Below are 18118 nucleotides of genomic sequence, written 5' to 3'. Positions count from 1 at the left end.
AAAGCGAGACTTGTGTAGTCTATAAGTCTAAATACATTAGACTTGCAGCTGTAATACGTATCAGTCCCAGTAATCCTGGTGAGTGCAGACAGAACTATTGCCCTACAGCAAGAACATGCTGGTTTGAACCCAGCTTGACCAGTTTGTTGGGGGTTGCCACAATCCAAAAAAAAGCCTACAGATTAAGTTACATCTAAATTTCTTGTAGGTGTTTGTCAGTCTGGAAGTGTTCATCCTCATAGACATGCTGGTTATTCAACTACATTCATATTTGCATTGTGATTCAAGTAGTTTATTTCGTGTCATATGTACATTGACAATTTGCTAAACTAGATTTCGATCTAGGGTAGCTTTGCTATAGTTAATTGCATTAATTTATTTAATTGTGCGTAAGGTTTGACTTGAAATTGAAATTTCAGTCCTAAAGATGTTAGCTACATATATTTAAAAATCTATTAAAATTGTATTGTATTCAAAATTCTGGAGCAACCGAAAAAGTCTCTTGTGGCTCCAGAGGGAGCTGCGCCACGTGAAGACTACAAGTTTGAAAATGAAAAAACTATGGAGGTTTGGAGTGTAGCTTACTCCTCAACTCTGCTTGAGGCTACATTAACTGCTACTAGCGTTACACACCCAAATCTCCAACCGAACTGTTGGTGGTTGAGGTGCATTTTGGGTAATGAAAGAATGATGTTGTGTCAAGGAAGGATAATGTGTGTAAGAAAAAAGATGATATCTTTCGTTTGGCTGAATTTCTTTTTACCCTCTTTTCAAACCGTCCATCGTGACTCCAACAATGATATAAGCCGGCAATGCTAAATCAATAGAGTATTGTTTTAAATCTCAAGTGTGCTTTTGTGGAGATTAAAAAGAAAACACTTCTCAATGCTGGTATTTTGTTCAAAATTCTTCTTTATTATCTTGTCATTTTGCAGACCACATATTTCCATCACACAAAATCAGTCACTGGAAGATTTACAGCCACAAGAAAAAAAGAACGTATGACATTAGGTGTAAGGAAAGTCAGGGCATGGACAATAGTAACAAAGGCTTGTTAACAAAGGCGATGTTTGAAAAGGCTTCAAAAGCACTTGGACTTGAAGGATAATATTGAGCATGGCTATGATGAAATAAAACAATCAAAATGAATACGAGAGTATTATGCTGAGATGGGTGAGAGTACAAAAGATCAGATAGATTAGGGGATACATGGCACAGCTGTCACCTTGGATTCAAACCACGTCACTATGGTAACAGTTGGCACAAAACCCAGAGCAGCTACATTTCCCTAACTTAGTCAGTAGCATACAGCAGGAAACCAGTGAAAGTGTTATAGTGGCTGTTGTCATCGCAGAGGAAACATCCGATGGGCAAGTTGACAGCCACCTTGTCCCCAGCCTTCAGGTGGAGGGCCACAACAATAGTGGCACTGTCCTCTTGGTCTTGCATATTTCTTTCTCTGGGTCCTGACACCACCTTGCCGTTGACCTGCAGGCTGGCGCAGGCGGCCAGGCTGTTACCAGGAGAACCAGCGTCACTGTAGATAGTGAGGGCGAGGCTGTAGACACCGGAGCGGGGAACGGTGAAGATGCCCGTGTCCACACTGTAGCCGTCTCCCAGGTTGATGAAGACGTGTTTGTAGGCGATGAGCTTGTCGTCGCGGAAGGGGCCAAAGCAGTTCAAATTTTTCTCATTGGTCAGAGCGACAGAGAAGGCGCTTCGACTGGCTGGATGTGCAGGGGAAGAGAAGTAAGACTTGTTATGAAGCTGCAATGGGTAAAGCCCCTATATAATGTAACTCATGCACTTGTCTCACCTCTGATGTTGTTGAGGACGGTCTTTGATTTTGTGAGTTCCTTCTCCAGCTCATTGAGGCTCATGTTAAAAAACATCTTCATCCTGTGTATCTGCTGCTGCATCAGACAGCAGCCACATGACGCCTGGTCCGTAACACAGACTGAACACACACACATACACACACCAGGTTGAAGTTGATGCATATCAGATTATGTGCAGACAGGACGAGTGTGTCCTTTGACTTGGAAAAAAAAATCTCTCACTCACTATTTTCCGTCCCGGGATCGATGCCTTCTTTGCTCTTGCCAGGTCCACCCCATGAATAATCATCGGCTCGGACCAACGCTGATTCCAGCAGACACAGCAGTACAATAGCTGAAAGAAGAAGAGCAAAGGCATGTAGCAGAAAACTCAGAAAGGGAAGCAGATAATTGTACTCTCACATCTTAACATACAGTACATCTCCATGTCCATGTTAACTGTTGCAACTCTTTTGTCATATTATATCTAGTCTCACCTCGCATGGTTACGCTAGCAACGGATGATGGCTCCAGAGGGGAAGACGGTGTGATAGACTGATGGAGGGTCAAGCTTCACAGCTATATATATATGTTTCCCATCAATTCTGTTCATGTGGCTTCAAGTAGCTCCTCCCCATTTCCTCTATTTTCCACCCTTTTTTACCCTCATACCTGTACACCTGTATACCTTAACACCTGTATGTATACCTTTCATTATGAGTGGGGGCTTCACAGACTCACCCACACACATACACAGACACACCCTCCAAGACTTTGTGTTGTAGATGTAGGTCAGGTATCATCTATCCTCTGAGGCAAATTGTCCATGTGATTCAGTGTTCCCATCAGGACACAAAGATAGTGTCTTTCCTCTGTGTTTAAATGCATGAAATTAATTATTGTGAATCAAAAATAGAGAGATCTGTCAGTTTTCAGAGCTGAAAATACCGTAGAGTTTTATTCACAAATACCTGCTTTAAAGATGCATCAAAGTTGAGTTGTATGAGCTGAGATTGAGGTTCATGTCCATCACATTAATCCATTACATGTTGACACTGACACCGCACTCCTTTTTCTACACCAGCAGTTTTTTGTTTTTTTGTTGTTTTAAATCTCAAATTCATATTTTGCACCCTGCAGCCCAGTGTTTGTTACATCTCTCTAACTTTTTCAACCAGGACAGGAAACAACAAGCTGTTGCCACCATGTCGAAAAATGAATTTCATTGTCCTCCTGTGAATAGTGTTGAATTACTTGAGTTAACTGGCACAAAGGTTACGCTGGGGTAAAAGAGAAAAGACTGTTTCCTCCAAGAGAGCGAGGAGTTGAGAATACACTACGAGTTATTATATATTGAAAAAATCATGACTTGTCATTGCAGGTTTATGTTATATAACATCTTACCTGTGTCCAGTGAAAGAAATGTGTGGACAAAAGACCAATGAAGGTCAAATTATTCTTTCCATATCCATGTGGGAAAACAAAAGATACTACAGATACAGATAAGAAAGGAGGGGGGGCTAAAAGCATCCAGGTCACAGACGTGTAGGACTCACGATAAGATCAGGAGGATCATGATATACATATTAACAAAATAAATACTGGCAGCTATTTGAACCATCAACAGTCCCAAGATGTAAATGTTTATTTAATAAATATGTTTGTTTTTTTTTGTTTTTTTTTTAAAGGTGTACAATGAAATGTGTGTTTTTTACTCCTTTATTTACTTTAAAAGACATTTTTGAAAGATTTACATCAGAATAATAAAAGGTTGGTGCAAAAGGAATATTATGAAAGCCGGATACTCATGAACAGTTTTGTTTCTCATCTGGAAGGACCTCCAGAGCAAGAAGACATGTACTTCCTTATTCAAAGCAGGTTATATCAAAACAAACAAGAGCCCATCATTCATACACAACTTAATCCAATTGAGAAACAGTCACTGTGGCCCCTACTCCTGCCCAGAACCTGAACCCTGGGTACAGTGGGCTGGTGAACTGGGTCTGGTGCCGGTGGATGAGTTCAGTCTGGTTGTTGGCGATGCGGTAAAAAGCCAGAGTCCCGACAAGTTGGTCCAGATAGACGCCGATCCGCTTGGCCTTAGGCGAGCCCAGGAGTTTTTCCTGCCCATCGTGCCAGAAGGAGAAGCCAGTCCCGGACCAGTACAAGCTCCAGGACAGGGGATTGTGGCCCAAACGGCTTTTGTCATCAGAACCTTTCCGTTCCATCTCCTTGTGGGCCACGCCAATGGTGAACTGCAAGGTGGGACAGAGAAAGGTAGGTTAAAAAAAAAAAGAAGCCAGACATCCAGATGTGAAGACATAAATGTTGCTGTCGAATATTAACTGATTTCGATAATTCATTGCATGAAGCACATGTCTGTATCTGAAACCCCTCCATTTCCCCACTGATATCTAAAGATCCACCTTCTGGCCGGTCCACTCCACCTCCCAGTAGTAAGGGCTCCCAGCCAGGGGCTCCCTGCAGAAAACCTGTCTCCAGAAGTCGAAGCGTTCAGGATGGTCTGGTGGGTTCAAGTTTTCAGCCCGCATCGTGGCCTTATGACCTCCGTCTGACAGCAGCACATGGCGATACACGGTGTTGGGGTCCATGGTGGGTTCAAAGCGAACTGAAGAGAGAGGATGTATTTTAGTGAAGACACCGGACCCCCTGAAGGCTTTGACACTGTGGTCTCTATTCTGTTGCATATTGTGGACGATGATGGACTTACATTTTAGCAATTCATCTCTAGACTTTGGTTCTGGATTCACAGGTCCCACTGTTGTGTAACCTCGGTTAATATGACCTTAAACAAACAAAAGAAATGCTAAATATCGTGTGAGCAAGTTAAATAACATTAGTTATATTGAGTCAATTAAGATTAACAGTTGTGATAGTAGTTTACACTGTTGATTTTGATATTTTACTTTGTGTACTGCTCCTTTAAATAGCTATCTGTAAATACCTACAGTGCTACAGTTGTTATAGTAGGTGCTAAGAGCACAACACAAATACTAATATATAAATCAGGGACTTTTACATCTACAAGATAAAGTAGTTGATTAATATGTGCAGGCAGTTTCTGAAGGTTTTGTATTTACCTGGAGGTCGATGAGGAGGGAAGGGTGGAGGAGGGGCTGAAGCTTCACAAACAACTGAACAAAGGGAACAGGCAAACCAAAGAAATCTCAACTTCATGACCTCAAATATCAGTGAAACTTTTTCATGTAGTGTGGCAGGCGTTATTATTGTTACCTTGAGCACATGCAGGATGTAAAGCTGGGTATTTGGATGAAGAATTGTGACCTGGGAAAAAGCAAAAAATATTAACTTAGAGACTTTCTAAGTGCCACAGTTAAATATTTTCATATCCAAGACACAGACTGTACTGTGTATTAAGTTTCTAAAGTAACTTACCTTGAGCTCGTGGAGGTGGCAAAGGTGGAGGTTCTGTCGTCATTTCATATGCTACAGAAAAGAGGATGAGTTGTGAGAAGCACATCTCTAAATGTCCTTATCTTCAGTATGTAGGTAACAGTAAATACACTGGATGATTTTAAGTTTCTGTACCTGTGTTTTGTGCACTGGCCTGACCACAGTTATCAGCTGCTATAGTGTCTACTACTGCACCGTTGGGTGTTGAAGCCACAGGGCCATGATTCACTATAAAGAAAAGACAAGTTTTGATGGAGAGGAGAGGAGAGGAGAGGAGAGGAGAGGAGAGGAGAGGAGAGGAGAGGAGAGGAGAGGAGAGGAATACTGACCTAATGTGAGGATCTTGGCCAGGCTGGCTTTGCAGAGCTCCTGTACTGACGTTTGTAGTTCTTTCATGACTGAGCGGATGGAGGCTACCACCGCCTCCTCCTGACTCAGCACCGACTCCCCTGTGACACCCGTCTGACCCAGGGGCTCCATGGTTAGGAAATTCTTGAGAAACAAATGACAAAATATCACAATAAACAGAAGTTCTCATTTTATTGATTGTGAAACTTATGCTTTATTTATCCTGTGAGATTCAAATGAAATCAAATTCCAGCAGCTCATTACCTTCAAAAAGCAGATGTGGTCCTGCATGTCGGCCAGTCTGCTCAGCTCTTCACTCCTCCAGCGGAGCTGTGCCACCCCCTGCTCCAGTCTGTGGATCTGGCCCTCAACCTGACTGCCTAAGGAGGTCTCATGGGTGCTGAAGAGCTCACCAACCTGGGTGCCTGTTCCATTCACATTCTTGGCTAGCTCTGCGAATAAATCTGTGCTCTCTTGCTCTAGAGCCTGGACCAAGGCCTGGGAGTACAGAGAGAGAAAGAGGAGGATCAAAGAGGATGAGGAGATGATGAAAACAGGGTACAAAGACACACATGTCATGAACAGATCTACAAGCAATACATCAGACCAAACAATAATTGTCACTTACCTTGTGTTGACGAGCAGCATGTGGGAGCTCCTTAAGCGTCTTTTCAGTCTCCTGAATTCTCCTCTGTACCTCTGTCTGCATGTGAACAAGCTCTTTCTATTACACACACACACACACACACACACACACACACACACACACACACACACACAGCTTAGTATAGAAAACAAGACACACACCCTGTTGGGCAGTGATTTACTTAGTAATGTGTGACATCACAAAATCACAAAATATATATTTATATATTACATCTGACGGGAATACACACAAAAGACAGCTGTTTTACAAATACTTCAAGTTCAGCTACATTTTGTAAATGCTACACTTGAGAAAACACAGCTCTAGATTCACCTGAACCTCATCTTTTACACCAAGACCAGCATGAGAGAAACCAACCACAAAAGAGCACTGACAATATTACTCTGGTGATAATTAGCCTCTCCTTTACATACCTGTCTCTCCTTCCTCTCTTCCTGGGGTTTGAGCACACGATGCCCCTTGTGTCCATGTTGGCAACACACCTCACACACACACTCCTTGTCTTCGTGGCAAAATAGGTCCAGGGGTCGGTTGTGTTGAGAGCAGGGTCTGGGTTCCACTAAAGGAAGCTGAGGGTACATGCTGCCCTGTTGTGGCCCCATATCTGGTAGGACCTCCAGGTAGATAGGCATCGATGGTGGGGCTGAGGAGGCAGCTGTGGAGAAGATCTGCTTGAGGCTGTTGGTTCTCAGTTTTTCCATAGCCTCCACAAGGACAGTGCTCTTGGCCAGTGAAGGCCGAGGGTTGAAGACCTGCCTACACTGGGGGCAGCTGTGCTGACCCTTGCTGTCTCCCTTGTCCCAGTGGCTCTGGATACAAGCCAAGCAGTATGAATGGCCACAGGGTAGAGTGGCAGGGTCCTTCAGGGTGTCCAGGCATACTGAGCAGACAAAGGTCTCCTCCTCAGTCCAGGCAGAGGCCATATGTTGCTGGGTTGAAGGAGAAAAGGTGAGTTAGTTTTCTCAGAGGTCAGACCTGGATATATACCGATAACCACAAGGTTCCCTGCCCAAGTTGGCTGAAGAAATAGGAAATGCACACATAGATGGCAAGTTTGAAATGCCAGTTCACATGAATCACATGCTGCTTAAAAGCTGAAGCAACCTGGGTTCAGGGTGGGGCTGGAAGAACAGGTGGGGTGAGGAATTTCCCTCGTCACAGGTTCTTTCCAGTTGGTCAAATGATAAATATTAGGCCTAGTGAACAAATGGCAACTTTATGTCACTGCAAAAATTAACTAATAATCATCAGAATTTGATCAAGAGAGTTGTGTTAGGCTCTTTATGAACTAAAACTGTAGTGAAGCCTGGTTTTAGTCAACCCAGTAAAAGAGACAGGCCTCATCAATGCACAGTCAAAAGAAGGTAGACTGGTTTTTCAACTGAAGGCGTGACGTCTGGTGATGTAAATTTCAAACAATGGGTTGTTTTCCCAATGAATTCATCAGTGAATAATGTTTAAAAAATGCCCCTCACACCCGCCCTCTATCTATTTGCATAAAAAAAAACCCCAAAAAAACAAGTTAAGTGGAAGAGTTGTGAAATAAGTTTGGCGTCAACACAGCGCAGTGAAGGCAACACTGACGCGCATGAAGCTGTTATCCGCCATATTGGTTAAAGGCAGTCGGCGGCTACCGGAGGGGGACAGAGCTGCTGTTTATTCAACTTTCAAGGTGAATGTTTTCCGCTTTCAAATTACATTTTACATATGACATTCGGTCACTGGCGTATTTCTGACTTCCTGTTGGACATGTTGCAACGCTGTCATTGACCAAATCCCAAATTTTAGTACCGCGATACCGTTGATATTGAGCAGCTCTCTGTTATGCTAGTTTATGCTAATTTTTTTGCTAGCTAGTTAGCGTGCGTACATTTTTGATAGTTTCATGCCAAATGCGATCTTGAATGCTCCCAAACGAGATTGTGACAGCTTTATGCGGTAGTGGATAACCCACAAATGTGACACTTATATGTAATATGTTTTGCATATGTCGCTGACAGAGCTCAGATAGCTATCTAGCAGTTGTAGCTGTCAGGCAAAGTTTGCGAGACAAAGTGTAACTGTGATGATTGTCAAGTCTGTGTAAACCTGAGCTTATATCACCTGGGTTTTTAAGAGACAACAGCTCTATCTACTCCACCAGCTCATTGTAACATTTCCCCAAAAGGCGTCCATCTCATCTACAGGTAGAAACAGTGGTATTTACTGTTAACCTACGCTGTGACATAGACTGAAGTACTCATGCTGGTGTAGTTAATGATGCCCCATTGATTGACACCTTTAAGACTCCTTGAATCTTTCTGGTTTTTTTTTTTCATAAGATGTTTAGGGGCCCTCAAATCCTGACCTGGTCTTGTCCCATAAGGTCATTGCTGCTATTGAGAGAGTCCCACCTCTGCGCTTTCTCTGGGCACACTGGTGCTGTATGGCAGGGCGCAAAACATGGGAAGGAAAGCAGATACAGCGTGCTTCCTGAAAGAGGCAGAAGCAAGGAGGGGTCATCATTGTCCTCCGAGACTGTATCCTGTGCAATACAGCTGTCTTTATTTAACTCGTACTGTGTTAATCATCATCTGAGAGAGGCTTCATTTCAAAACCTCCTATCCAAAGCCATTTTACCCAGCCATCATCACCCCCGTCTGGTTTCTACCTCTGTAAAAGACAAACGAGTGTCTGATCCTTGGAAATGCACTGCAGTGGAAGATTCAGGTCAAAACCCCAAAGCTGTGAGAACTTACCAGGACTGTTTAACCAACACAACATGCCTTCAACCCTGGAGAAGACCTTGGGACAAAGTTTCATTCACTTTCACCAATAAGACTCAATGCAACCTTCCTCAAAGCCATTTATATTACAGACAGCACTTTGTCAGACTTTTCAGCTTGTCAGCACAAACACCACAGACTTTAAACCACTTTTACAGTAGAACACAAGCCTCTAGCTTCTTTCTTCAGCATATCAAAGCGATTCATCAGGCCGCCTCTCGGGTGGTAGATGGCTGGAGAGACTGTCTATCCCCGGAGAATGAAAACAGGTGTCGAAAGAGACTGGAGCCCAACTTAAAGCTCTATGATGTGGAAAAGAGGAGAAAAGCAGCAAGTCAGAGCCAAGGAAAGAACCAGGGGAGATGGGCATCTGTCCTGGTCTCCCTCTGTTCTGTTGAGGGGCAACCGGCGTTTCTCTTCACCCTGCGCTCCAGCACATTGAAGGGCAGGCACAAGGGAGATGTCAGGTGAGTGGCAGGCTACAAACAGACTAAACTGTATTACAAACATTCAGTAGAGTATGTGTCCTTATTTCCATTTATGTGTAGCTTTGCAGGAGGGAAGAGTGATCCATCAGACAGAGATGTGGTGGCCACAGCGTTGAGGGAAGCCCGGGAGGAGCTGGGTGTTAATGTGGGAATGGAGAGGGTCTGGGGTGTCCTGAAGCCTCACAGGGACATGGTGAGTGGGACTGCTTTGTCTTAAAGAGTTTAAGCCATGCGTTGAATCATTGAGCTGTACTTAAATTTATCATTTCAATATTTCACTATCGATTGAACTGTCAGCAATTATTTATAAATACTTTATATAAATTATTTATAAGTAATTCTGTGAACATCAGTTAGAATAATGAAATTAGTAAAAATATTAATTGCAAATTCCAAGAGCTCCAAGTTGATGGTTTCATCTGACCAGCAGTTCAAACCCAGAAATGTTCTGTTTATGATGATAAAGCATCAAATCCTCACATTTGAGAATCACGGACCGGGATAAATCACTAACATCTATTTGTTAGTTAATCAGAATTGTTGATGATTCATTTTCCATTGATGTAATAACCAATTAATCAAGAAATTGTTCCAGGACTTGTCTTAAATTCAGTGTTAAATTTGGCCTGCAGAAACTTGTCTTCATGTCCACTACTATACAGGCTCTGTTTTGTTATGCAGACAGCGACAGATGGATTAATCTATCTTCATAATAAAAAAAATATATACAACATCTTGCTTCATGTCACTTATTCAAACACTTCACATCTTACCTAAAACAAAGCTTAACATTTCATTATACTTGTGTAATTGTCATAATGTTTTTTGGTAATTTGGTTGTTTTGAATACAAAATTTGTGTTAAGTTTGTGTGTCCCTCCAGTCAGGGATGGTGATTGCTCCTGTGCTGGCTAACCTCGGTCCCCTAGAGGAGTTGTCCTTCAAACCAAACCCTGGAGAGGTACAGTCATCATATTTTCTCTTAGCATTACCCCACATTTTATATCTACTTGAAATGGGCAGGGTTCCACATGTGTAAATCACCAGAGGTTTTGTTTTTGGAAATGGTTCTGTATTTATTAAGTCATATATTATACACTTTGTTTTGGTGTATTTTCCCATAACAGATACTTTGCAGATTTAAAGAAATTTCTTTTTTTTTTTTTTCTGGTGTTATGAAATCACATCACAGTCACTGTTGGCACCAAATGATCTTCTGTGGTGACTGTTTCATATCATCAACCAAAACACTACAGTTCATCTTTGCAGCTTTTATGTCTGTCTGTTTCTTCACTGACATTTTAAACTACCAACATAAAAGTACACTCAAATAGACAATTAATCAAACAACTACCATAAAAACACACCTCTTTTCTGGTTGGTGTCTATTAAGAACCAAATATGTGATGTGCTTGTTTCCGTCCCAGGTGGAGGAAATCTTCACCTTGTCATTGTCCCACTTATGCAACCCCCAGAACTGTGGCTACACACACTTCCGAACCGGTGACAAGTATGGATACACACTCCCAGTGTTTCGTAATGGCAAGCATCGAGTGTGGGGCCTGACTGCCGTCGCTTTAGACCATACCCTGAAACTCATTGTTCCTCCTTAGCAGCTCGGTCACTGTTACTTCACAGTTTACAAATGTAAAGCAGACCTGTCATGAGACTCAAAGATCTGATTATGAGAAATGTGCAATCAAGCTTTGTGTAGCAAAATCACGTCAGTAACACAAACACACACACACACATATATATGTATGTATGTATGTATGTATGTATGTATGTGTGTGTGTGTGTGTGTATATATATATATATATATATATATATATATATATATATATGTAATGGACTTGATTTTCCAATGCTTACAAATCCTCTTTTTTATTCAAGAGTTACCAGTTAAGTGGATTTTAACTGAGATAACCTTTGTCACATGAGGTGAGCATCTGTTATATTTTATCATGCTTGCTCAGTCAAGCAAAGCTGTAAAAAAAAAAAACTTCATGATTTCCAGTTAGACTCAACCCATGACTGTTTCCCATTTTATCTCACACCTATGTCAAATATGGACTGTTATAAACACTGAAAAAATACAGGCACATTATGTAATGTGTTGTGTTCAAGGACAATGCATTAGAAGGTGTTTCAAAGGTATTCTGTGTGTATTGATCATTCTCTCTTCTTAGATATGTTTTTACATGATTTACATGACATCAAAACAATAAATAGTGTAAAAAGACAATTTATACCAGTATGATTTGATTTTCTATTGGAGGCTGAAAACTTCCATTTGGTTTAGTCAATCACACAAAAACTTGAAAAACTTTTTCATTTGAGTACTTAAAAGCTTTTCTTTTAAAATAGCTACAGTGCCACAATTTTCTGTATGTACCATAAGAGTTTTATGGGCAGGAGTGTTAAGTGAGGGTCATGCTGCTTTCTACAACACAGCAATTGAATAATGTCCAGAAAAAAAGATCTCCAGTTCTGTAAAACACAAACATTTGTCCTCACATGTTGCCGCAAATCTGGTGTGAAATGTTTTCAGGAGACGATCTCTCATCTCTCTTACTAACAGCACAACTGTAACTTCAAACTCTTGAAGCATCAAGGCAGCGAGCACTCCATGGGGTCCTGTGAGTCGGGCAGGAGGTGGCAGTTGAAGGGCCAGCTGAAGGAGAGGAGATCCAGGGCTTGGCTGCATTGCTGCTCAGCTGAAGAGCAAACTGAGCGGCAGGGCTGTAGGACGCCACCCTGAGGGCTGCACTGGGGCAGGAACATCCCACACACCAGCTTCTGCAGGGGTTTGAAGCAGGCCAGCTCCATCAGCACCTGGACAAGAGCACAGGGGCTTAGTCTTTGAAGATTATACATCAGAAACATGAGAATAAAGGTAAATTAGATACGCTGTGAAGGTGGCTTTTACCCGGTACTGTTGCAGAAGTGTGGCAGCTTCTCTCTGATCAGCAATGGACAGCCAGATGTTTGGGAATGAGGTGAGGTTGTAGCTGAGGCCCTGGCACATCTCTACCTCTATAAACTCACATGATGAAGCTGTGGGAATGGCAACAAGAAATCATTGCTTTGGTATTCAGAATATCAGAATTCATAGTCGAATTCTCAAAGGAAGTTATGATTTAATCTATTTATTTTGATAAGGATTGATTTTTGTTTAAGAGTGATTTCAACAGCAAAACTCTGGAAACAAAAACTAGTGTATCTATAACAGTCTGATCGGGGTCAGAGATAACAGGGACTCACTGAAGGGAGGGTAGGTGGAGTTGCCACAGCCCTGTTCATCTGCTCCGTCAGGGCAGTCGTTCCATCCATCACACAACCACTGCGGCTGAAGACACTCCCCTGTACTGCAGGCAAACTGCCTGGGACCACATGTCCCTTTAGATAAAGAAAAAAACACAGGAGAGTTATGGAAAGATAAAGGAGGCTGTAAAGAGCAAAGGAAAAAGAAAGTAACAGCCACTAAAGGATTTTAAAGGAGGTCAACAAAGCATCAGGTGTAAACTTTAAGGAAACGGAGAAGGACAGAAAGATGTTCAAAAGAAGTAAGATTTGAAAGAAGGACCAAAGAAAGGCATTACATGAAGAAAGGAGGGAGAAAGAAGAAGTCAGAAAGTAAAACAAAATATGAAAACAAGGGTTAGAGGCAAATGAAATAATAAAGGCACCAACAACACAAATGAATTAACTTCACAAAAGCAAGAACTCACGGTCCAATACAGACACGGCCCGGTATGTTGCATTGAAGCCGCTGTCGGCCACTCCCTCATCAGCCACAAACACCACAGTCATGTGGGGGCCAGAGGAGGTCAGGTCTGGTGGGAAGGTTGTACCACAAAACCTGAGACAAAGGCAGAGGAAATAAAAGATGCTTCAGAACGTTGTGGTTATATAACTAGCACAAACAAAGACACATTTATTTACCCCCAATGTACAGGATTAAAACAACAGAAAATATCATAGCAGAGTAATATAAAATCTGATATGCAGATAATGAAAGATCAAGGCTGTTGATGGTCTCACCTTCCCAGGACTCTTCCAGCTCCGGTGTCGACACTGTCGATGACCTCCACGTAGTCAAACTCACACACGTCCTGAGTCTCCAGGCTGAAGTTCGTGAAGCTCAGTGTGATGACGTGACCCTCCTCAACAGATAGATACCATATACACAACTAATGGAAGAAGAAGAAGAACTGGGGTTAGGCAACAAAGCCAACAAGACAGCCACTTCAGACAGTGTTTAGCAGGCCATAGTGGTTTTGAATATACCTGCTGGTGAGGATAAGGCTTTGGGTGGTTTGGACTCGACAGGTAACCATAAGGACCAGTCTTCTGCCCACCACATTCTGTAAGTAGAGTTCACTCTTGAATCTTACAACCTTTTCAAGTGTGTTTAGATTTACATTTCTGTTTTTAACTCGGTTTCCACGCTTTTACCCTTGTGTTTATGGCTGCAGTTTGCCTCATCTGTTTGGTCGTGGCAGTTTGGATGACCGTCGCACACAGACACAGGCAGCAGACAGCGACCACTGTCACACATGAACTCTTCTCTGGAGCAGCTCTCTGTGAGTACAGACATGCGCCGATGCACATAAATCCATATGAGAATGAGCAGCAGTATAGATGCACTTCCAGATTCCTACTCACTGTGTCCGGGCAGTATGGCCCTGTACTGAGCTGTGAAACCGGTGCCTGCAATGCTGCCATCAGAGCGAAAGGTGACCCACACTGTGCTGCTGTTTGTGTTGACTGTTGGTGGTGCTACGTTACCACAGAACCTGCAGGAGAGACATACAGGCCTTTTATTGTATTTCACAGCTTTGGAGTTGCCACTCGAGTCTGAACTTTGCACCATAAATTCTTAAAAGGATTTGTGAGAAGGAGTTGGCTAACATTTTTGCAGTTTCATGAATCATGTTACGACACTTTCCAAGAATACAAATAACCAAAACGGTCAAAGTATTCACATGAACTGAAATCTTTCCAAGAAACCTTCAGTACCAAGAACTGCCCTATAATAATCATGCACAGCCCTTTAGTGCCATCTACCAGCAAATGAAGGTAATGACATGAACCCTAACAATTTTCCCTCAGGCAGAACATGCATAAAAATTATACTTTGATGAATTTGTTTCTCTTAGGTTTCCAGGATCAACAAGCATAGAGGCTAAATTGAGTTGAATTTTCAGGGCTGTGACATTCTTATACACTCAGATGTGTATTTGCCAGAACACATCCATACTTTGCCTCTCAACACTTAAACTACTTTGGTGAGAGCAGAAATATCTTACAGTTACAGGCCTTTCTGAAAAGAGCGACGACATAAGAGAAGGCAGCCAAAAATAGTGCAAAGTTCAACTTGTGTCATGGAAACTGACAAAGGCCCTTCATTCAAGACCATTCATGGTGCTCGCTGGGGTCGCACCAACCTGGTGACCACAGAGCTCTGCTCCGTCTGCTCCTGCACCTCCAGCCAGTCAAACAGGCAAGGAGACGGTCCCTCCACAGTCAAATAGGAAACATGGATCTGGACCAAGGAGGGGGGTGGGACTCGGATCACCCACACACACAGGGAGTTGGGGGGGTAGGAGCCGGGGTGGTTTGGAGAACTGAAACTGCCTTCTGAGTCTGTCAATACACCTCCACAGCCTGACAAGACAGAAAGGAATACCTGGTCTCAGTTACACAAAGATGACAGAACCACCAGATTAAGAAATGGAAATGGTGTTGGGTAGACATGAAATTGACCATGCTAATTTTGTATATAACACATGTCAATATTAGAGTAAGTGGGCATATTTTTTGAGCCGCCTACGTGTTTCAAACAAGGGGGCCCTCGTGGGCTGTGGTGCGGCTGTACTGTCCCGCTGACTTCTGTTGGAAGGGATTGTGGGTAAAATATGCGACTCTCCATTTCCTGCACTCAATATGTCTGGAGGGCCGGTGGACAACACCTGATCCTCCACTGCCTGGTCTTTTATCTCTAAACCGGGGAGAACACAAACACACAGGATGGAAACATGACAGGATGTCTGTTCAGATTCTTCCCAAATAGAAAAGTAATTAATTCTTGTATGTACTTTAATTATAGTAATTTATAGTAATGACTGATTCGAGGTGCAGCAGTAACTCACGTGTGAGGATGAGGGCCAGCGCAAGTCCAAGGGCCGCTAACAGGAGCAGAGCAGCAGCAGAAACAGCCACCACCCCCCAGCCACAACCTGGCGCCCGCAGACGCATTACACACACCCCAAACAGACCCCAGCCTAGGCCTTAATGACAGAGCACACACACATTTACACAGAAACTTTTTTTACATGTAATTTAGATGGTATTTCCCTTTCCCCCTTTTCATTTGAACCTAATTGGTGTTAAAATGGCATCACGTGTGGTATTAAAGAAGATCATAGACTTTAAGTGAATTCTTCAAAGCCTAGAGAAAGAAAAAGTCACAAACTGCAACAACATTTCAAAATGAAAGCTAAATATAAACTACTGGACTTTGGCTGGTTTTGCAACCGGAAAAACTGCAGTCATTGTGTAATTTGATCATGTTTTTATCTTAGTTTACTAAAGTGTTTACTCCCACAAATGTATACTGTTACTGTTTTCAGTTAAATGGATTCTCGTGTTGGGCTTGTAAGAGACAGATTTTAAAAATTAATAATCAAAATTAGGCAGCAGAGGCCAAAATACTTTTAGTCTCCAGTATGGGTCAAACTCTGAAAACACTGGGCCCTAAAAGTTTCCCATAATGTAACTGGGTGGTGTCTTTCATTTTCCTTCCCTGGTAAAGACCAATGTCCTTCAAGCTCCACACCTCCAGTTTGTAATACTGGCTGAGATAACCCTGATGACATCACTATGACATCATCAGGGTTATTTTCCCACAGAGGACATAATACAGCTGTTTTCAGAGGTTGAGTAGGACAAACCACAGCCAGTAAACCAGATCTTTGACATGTAAAATTGGTGGAGTGGCCGTTTTATTCCTTGGCGGAAAAGTGAAGTCAAGTGATCCAATAAAGTTACTTATCCAATACATAGACACACACAGCACTCGTGTTTAGTCACAGATAGCATGCTGATTGGCTGACTCACTAGCTGCTGGTGGTTTGATTGGTTCAGGGGTGGACGAGGATGTCCGGAAGCCCTCCACTCTCTCCTCTCGCTCCCCTTCCAGCTCAAACGCAGGGTTGCAGAAAACATTCTGTGAAAAGCAGAACAGGGAAAAGTGGAAATGAAAATGACAAACTGTCAACTTAAAAAAAAAAAAAGGAAAACATCGTACAGTTACAGTAATGCCTAAATATATTCTTCCTCTTTTAAAGGACAAGTTGAATTCATAAGCATTGAAACACACCTTTACTTATTTGAGCACACTTTGCGGTTTTGCTGCTACAGCTTTACTTGGTCTGATATGACCAGTAGCTCGTGGTTGCTAATGTTAGCTAATATTAGCAAACTTCAGGTAAATATCACCATGTAACAGACATTACTGAGTGATTTTGCTAACTTTATATGTGGTGTATATACTTGCTCTCAGTCAGATCACCTAATGATGTGAACACAACATTGACATATTATGTTCTTTTAATTTGTAATAGCAAACTTTTTACCAAGCAGTTGCTTATTTCCACATTCAGCAGTTATGGAGCAGGATTAGCATTTATTTGGAGTTGTGTTTTTGGCGTCCTGGCAAATATAAGTCCAACAGTGGTGTGCCATTAAGACAAACAAGCAAGCAGTGCTCTAAAGCTAAAAATGGACACCTGGATACCAACATGAGTGAGTGAGAATGAACCAAAACATTGGACTTGTGGACCGAACAGGTCTTGGGAACTGTAGCTCCAACCTGCTATCATCATGTAAGTGCCACTGTTCAGCAAAAATTATATAGTCTCGTTTTAAACACTAACCCACAGTAGTTACAGTTACAATGGCCATACAATGGTTTCTGGCCTAACCACACAGCTGAGACGTAGGTTTGCGATTCATAAGGGGCCCTGAGGCAAATGTTGCACTACTCAAATGAATTAATTAAGATCATTCTTTACCTTGTTTTGCCAATGGCCCACTTACTAGCTTTCTCTTGTGATTTCAATCCTATCATGGTCTTCATCGGGAAAATAAGTTGAAAGTGAAATATAATGATATAAAATCAGCCTGTGAGTTTGCAAAAGATCCACCACTAGTGAACAGACTCCATCTGCAGATGTAGACCATGTGGTAATGGTTGAAAGCTCTGGAAAAAAAGTTTTTAAGTGGACCTTGAATTGTTTTTCACCAATGGACTCTAAATGGACTTATCCAACCTCTCATCCTTACTCACCTTGTAAATATCTGAGGAGTCTGAGTATACAGCGACTTGGCTGAGGTCAGACATCTTAATCTGTGGTCCCCGCTCACAGGGAACTCTAGTCAGTCCTCCTCTTCTCAAAGAGCCTGATATTGGGATAAATGCATCCAGGATGACACTGTGATGGAGCCATTTCTCTATGAGAAAGTGTTAACAATGTTTTCCTGGGTTTTCTTATCATTGTTCACTTTCTGCTCCGACTATAGGTTTCCACTGTAG

At 42.3% G+C, this 18118-nt stretch overlaps 4 protein-coding genes across 4 annotated transcripts; 1 reads left to right on the top strand and 3 right to left on the bottom strand.

Annotated features, from left to right (window-relative positions):
- Positions 1-921: 921 nt before the first annotated feature.
- On the bottom strand, positions 922-2321 carry LOC130167711 (complement C1q-like protein 2). Its single transcript, XM_056374175.1, has 4 exons — positions 2315-2321; positions 2065-2235; positions 1817-1957; positions 922-1727 (listed from the first exon to the last, which is right to left on the bottom strand). The coding sequence occupies exons 1-4, from the start codon at positions 2319-2321 to the stop codon at positions 1294-1296; spliced, it is 753 nt and encodes a 250-aa protein (XP_056230150.1). The 3' UTR covers positions 922-1293.
- Positions 2322-2325: 4 nt separating this feature from the next.
- Positions 2326-7341, bottom strand: ftr86 (finTRIM family, member 86). The gene is made up of 11 exons (XM_056375093.1): positions 6681-7341; positions 6229-6324; positions 5865-6098; positions 5582-5744; positions 5388-5480; positions 5235-5285; positions 5073-5123; positions 4919-4972; positions 4549-4623; positions 4244-4446; positions 2326-4072 (listed from the first exon to the last, which is right to left on the bottom strand). The coding sequence occupies exons 1-11, from the start codon at positions 7188-7190 to the stop codon at positions 3737-3739; spliced, it is 1866 nt and encodes a 621-aa protein (XP_056231068.1). The 5' UTR covers positions 7191-7341; the 3' UTR covers positions 2326-3736.
- Positions 7342-7845: 504 nt separating this feature from the next.
- nudt8 (nudix (nucleoside diphosphate linked moiety X)-type motif 8) lies at positions 7846-11768 on the top strand. The gene is made up of 5 exons (XM_056375095.1): positions 7846-7939; positions 8589-9499; positions 9581-9713; positions 10403-10480; positions 10947-11768. The coding sequence occupies exons 1-5, from the start codon at positions 7856-7858 to the stop codon at positions 11130-11132; spliced, it is 1392 nt and encodes a 463-aa protein (XP_056231070.1). The 5' UTR covers positions 7846-7855; the 3' UTR covers positions 11133-11768.
- Positions 11769-11908: 140 nt separating this feature from the next.
- mfrp (membrane frizzled-related protein) lies at positions 11909-18094 on the bottom strand. Its single transcript, XM_056375094.1, has 13 exons — positions 17873-18094; positions 16642-16750; positions 15675-15812; positions 15356-15523; positions 14970-15189; positions 14188-14318; positions 13978-14103; positions 13810-13886; positions 13564-13712; positions 13251-13381; positions 12784-12918; positions 12449-12576; positions 11909-12354 (listed from the first exon to the last, which is right to left on the bottom strand). The coding sequence occupies exons 1-13, from the start codon at positions 17924-17926 to the stop codon at positions 12130-12132; spliced, it is 1791 nt and encodes a 596-aa protein (XP_056231069.1). The 5' UTR covers positions 17927-18094; the 3' UTR covers positions 11909-12129.
- Positions 18095-18118: the final 24 nt, after the last annotated feature.

The sequence above is a fragment of the Seriola aureovittata genome, chromosome 4 (genome assembly GCF_021018895.1).
Source record: "Seriola aureovittata isolate HTS-2021-v1 ecotype China chromosome 4, ASM2101889v1, whole genome shotgun sequence".
Classification (NCBI taxonomy): Eukaryota; Metazoa; Chordata; class Actinopteri; order Carangiformes; family Carangidae; genus Seriola; species Seriola aureovittata.
Note: the sequence above shows the minus strand (reverse complement) of the source record. Positions and strands in the feature narration are given on the sequence as shown.

Coding starts and splice junctions, on each gene's coding strand:
- LOC130167711 (XM_056374175.1), bottom strand. Junction 1,958..2,064: donor CGATCCCGGGACGGAAAATA/GTGAGTGAGAGA, acceptor GTGTGTGTTCAG/TCTGTGTTACGGACCAGGCG. Junction 1,728..1,816: donor CGTCCTCAACAACATCAGAG/GTGAGACAAGTG, acceptor CTGCACATCCAG/CCAGTCGAAGCGCCTTCTCT.
- ftr86 (XM_056375093.1), bottom strand. CDS start 7,190: ATGGCCTCTGCCTGGACTGAGGAGGAGACCTTTGTCTGCTCAGTATGC. Junction 4,973..5,072: donor ACATCCTGCATGTGCTCAAG/GTAACAATAATA, acceptor CCCTTTGTTCAG/TTGTTTGTGAAGCTTCAGCC. Junction 4,073..4,243: donor TGGAGTGGACCGGCCAGAAG/GTGGATCTTTAG, acceptor CCCACCTTGCAG/TTCACCATTGGCGTGGCCCA.
- nudt8 (XM_056375095.1), top strand. CDS start 7,856: ATGAAGCTGTTATCCGCCATATTGGTTAAAGGCAGTCGGCGGCTACCG. Junction 7,940..8,588: donor CTGTTTATTCAACTTTCAAG/GTGAATGTTTTC, acceptor TTTTTTCATAAG/ATGTTTAGGGGCCCTCAAAT. Junction 10,481..10,946: donor TCAAACCAAACCCTGGAGAG/GTACAGTCATCA, acceptor TTTCCGTCCCAG/GTGGAGGAAATCTTCACCTT.
- mfrp (XM_056375094.1), bottom strand. CDS start 17,926: ATGTCTGACCTCAGCCAAGTCGCTGTATACTCAGACTCCTCAGATATT. Junction 16,751..17,872: donor ACTCCTCAGATATTTACAAG/GTGAGTAAGGAT, acceptor TGCTTTTCACAG/AATGTTTTCTGCAACCCTGC. Junction 12,577..12,783: donor CTCCACCTACCCTCCCTTCA/GTGAGTCCCTGT, acceptor CCATTCCCACAG/CTTCATCATGTGAGTTTATA.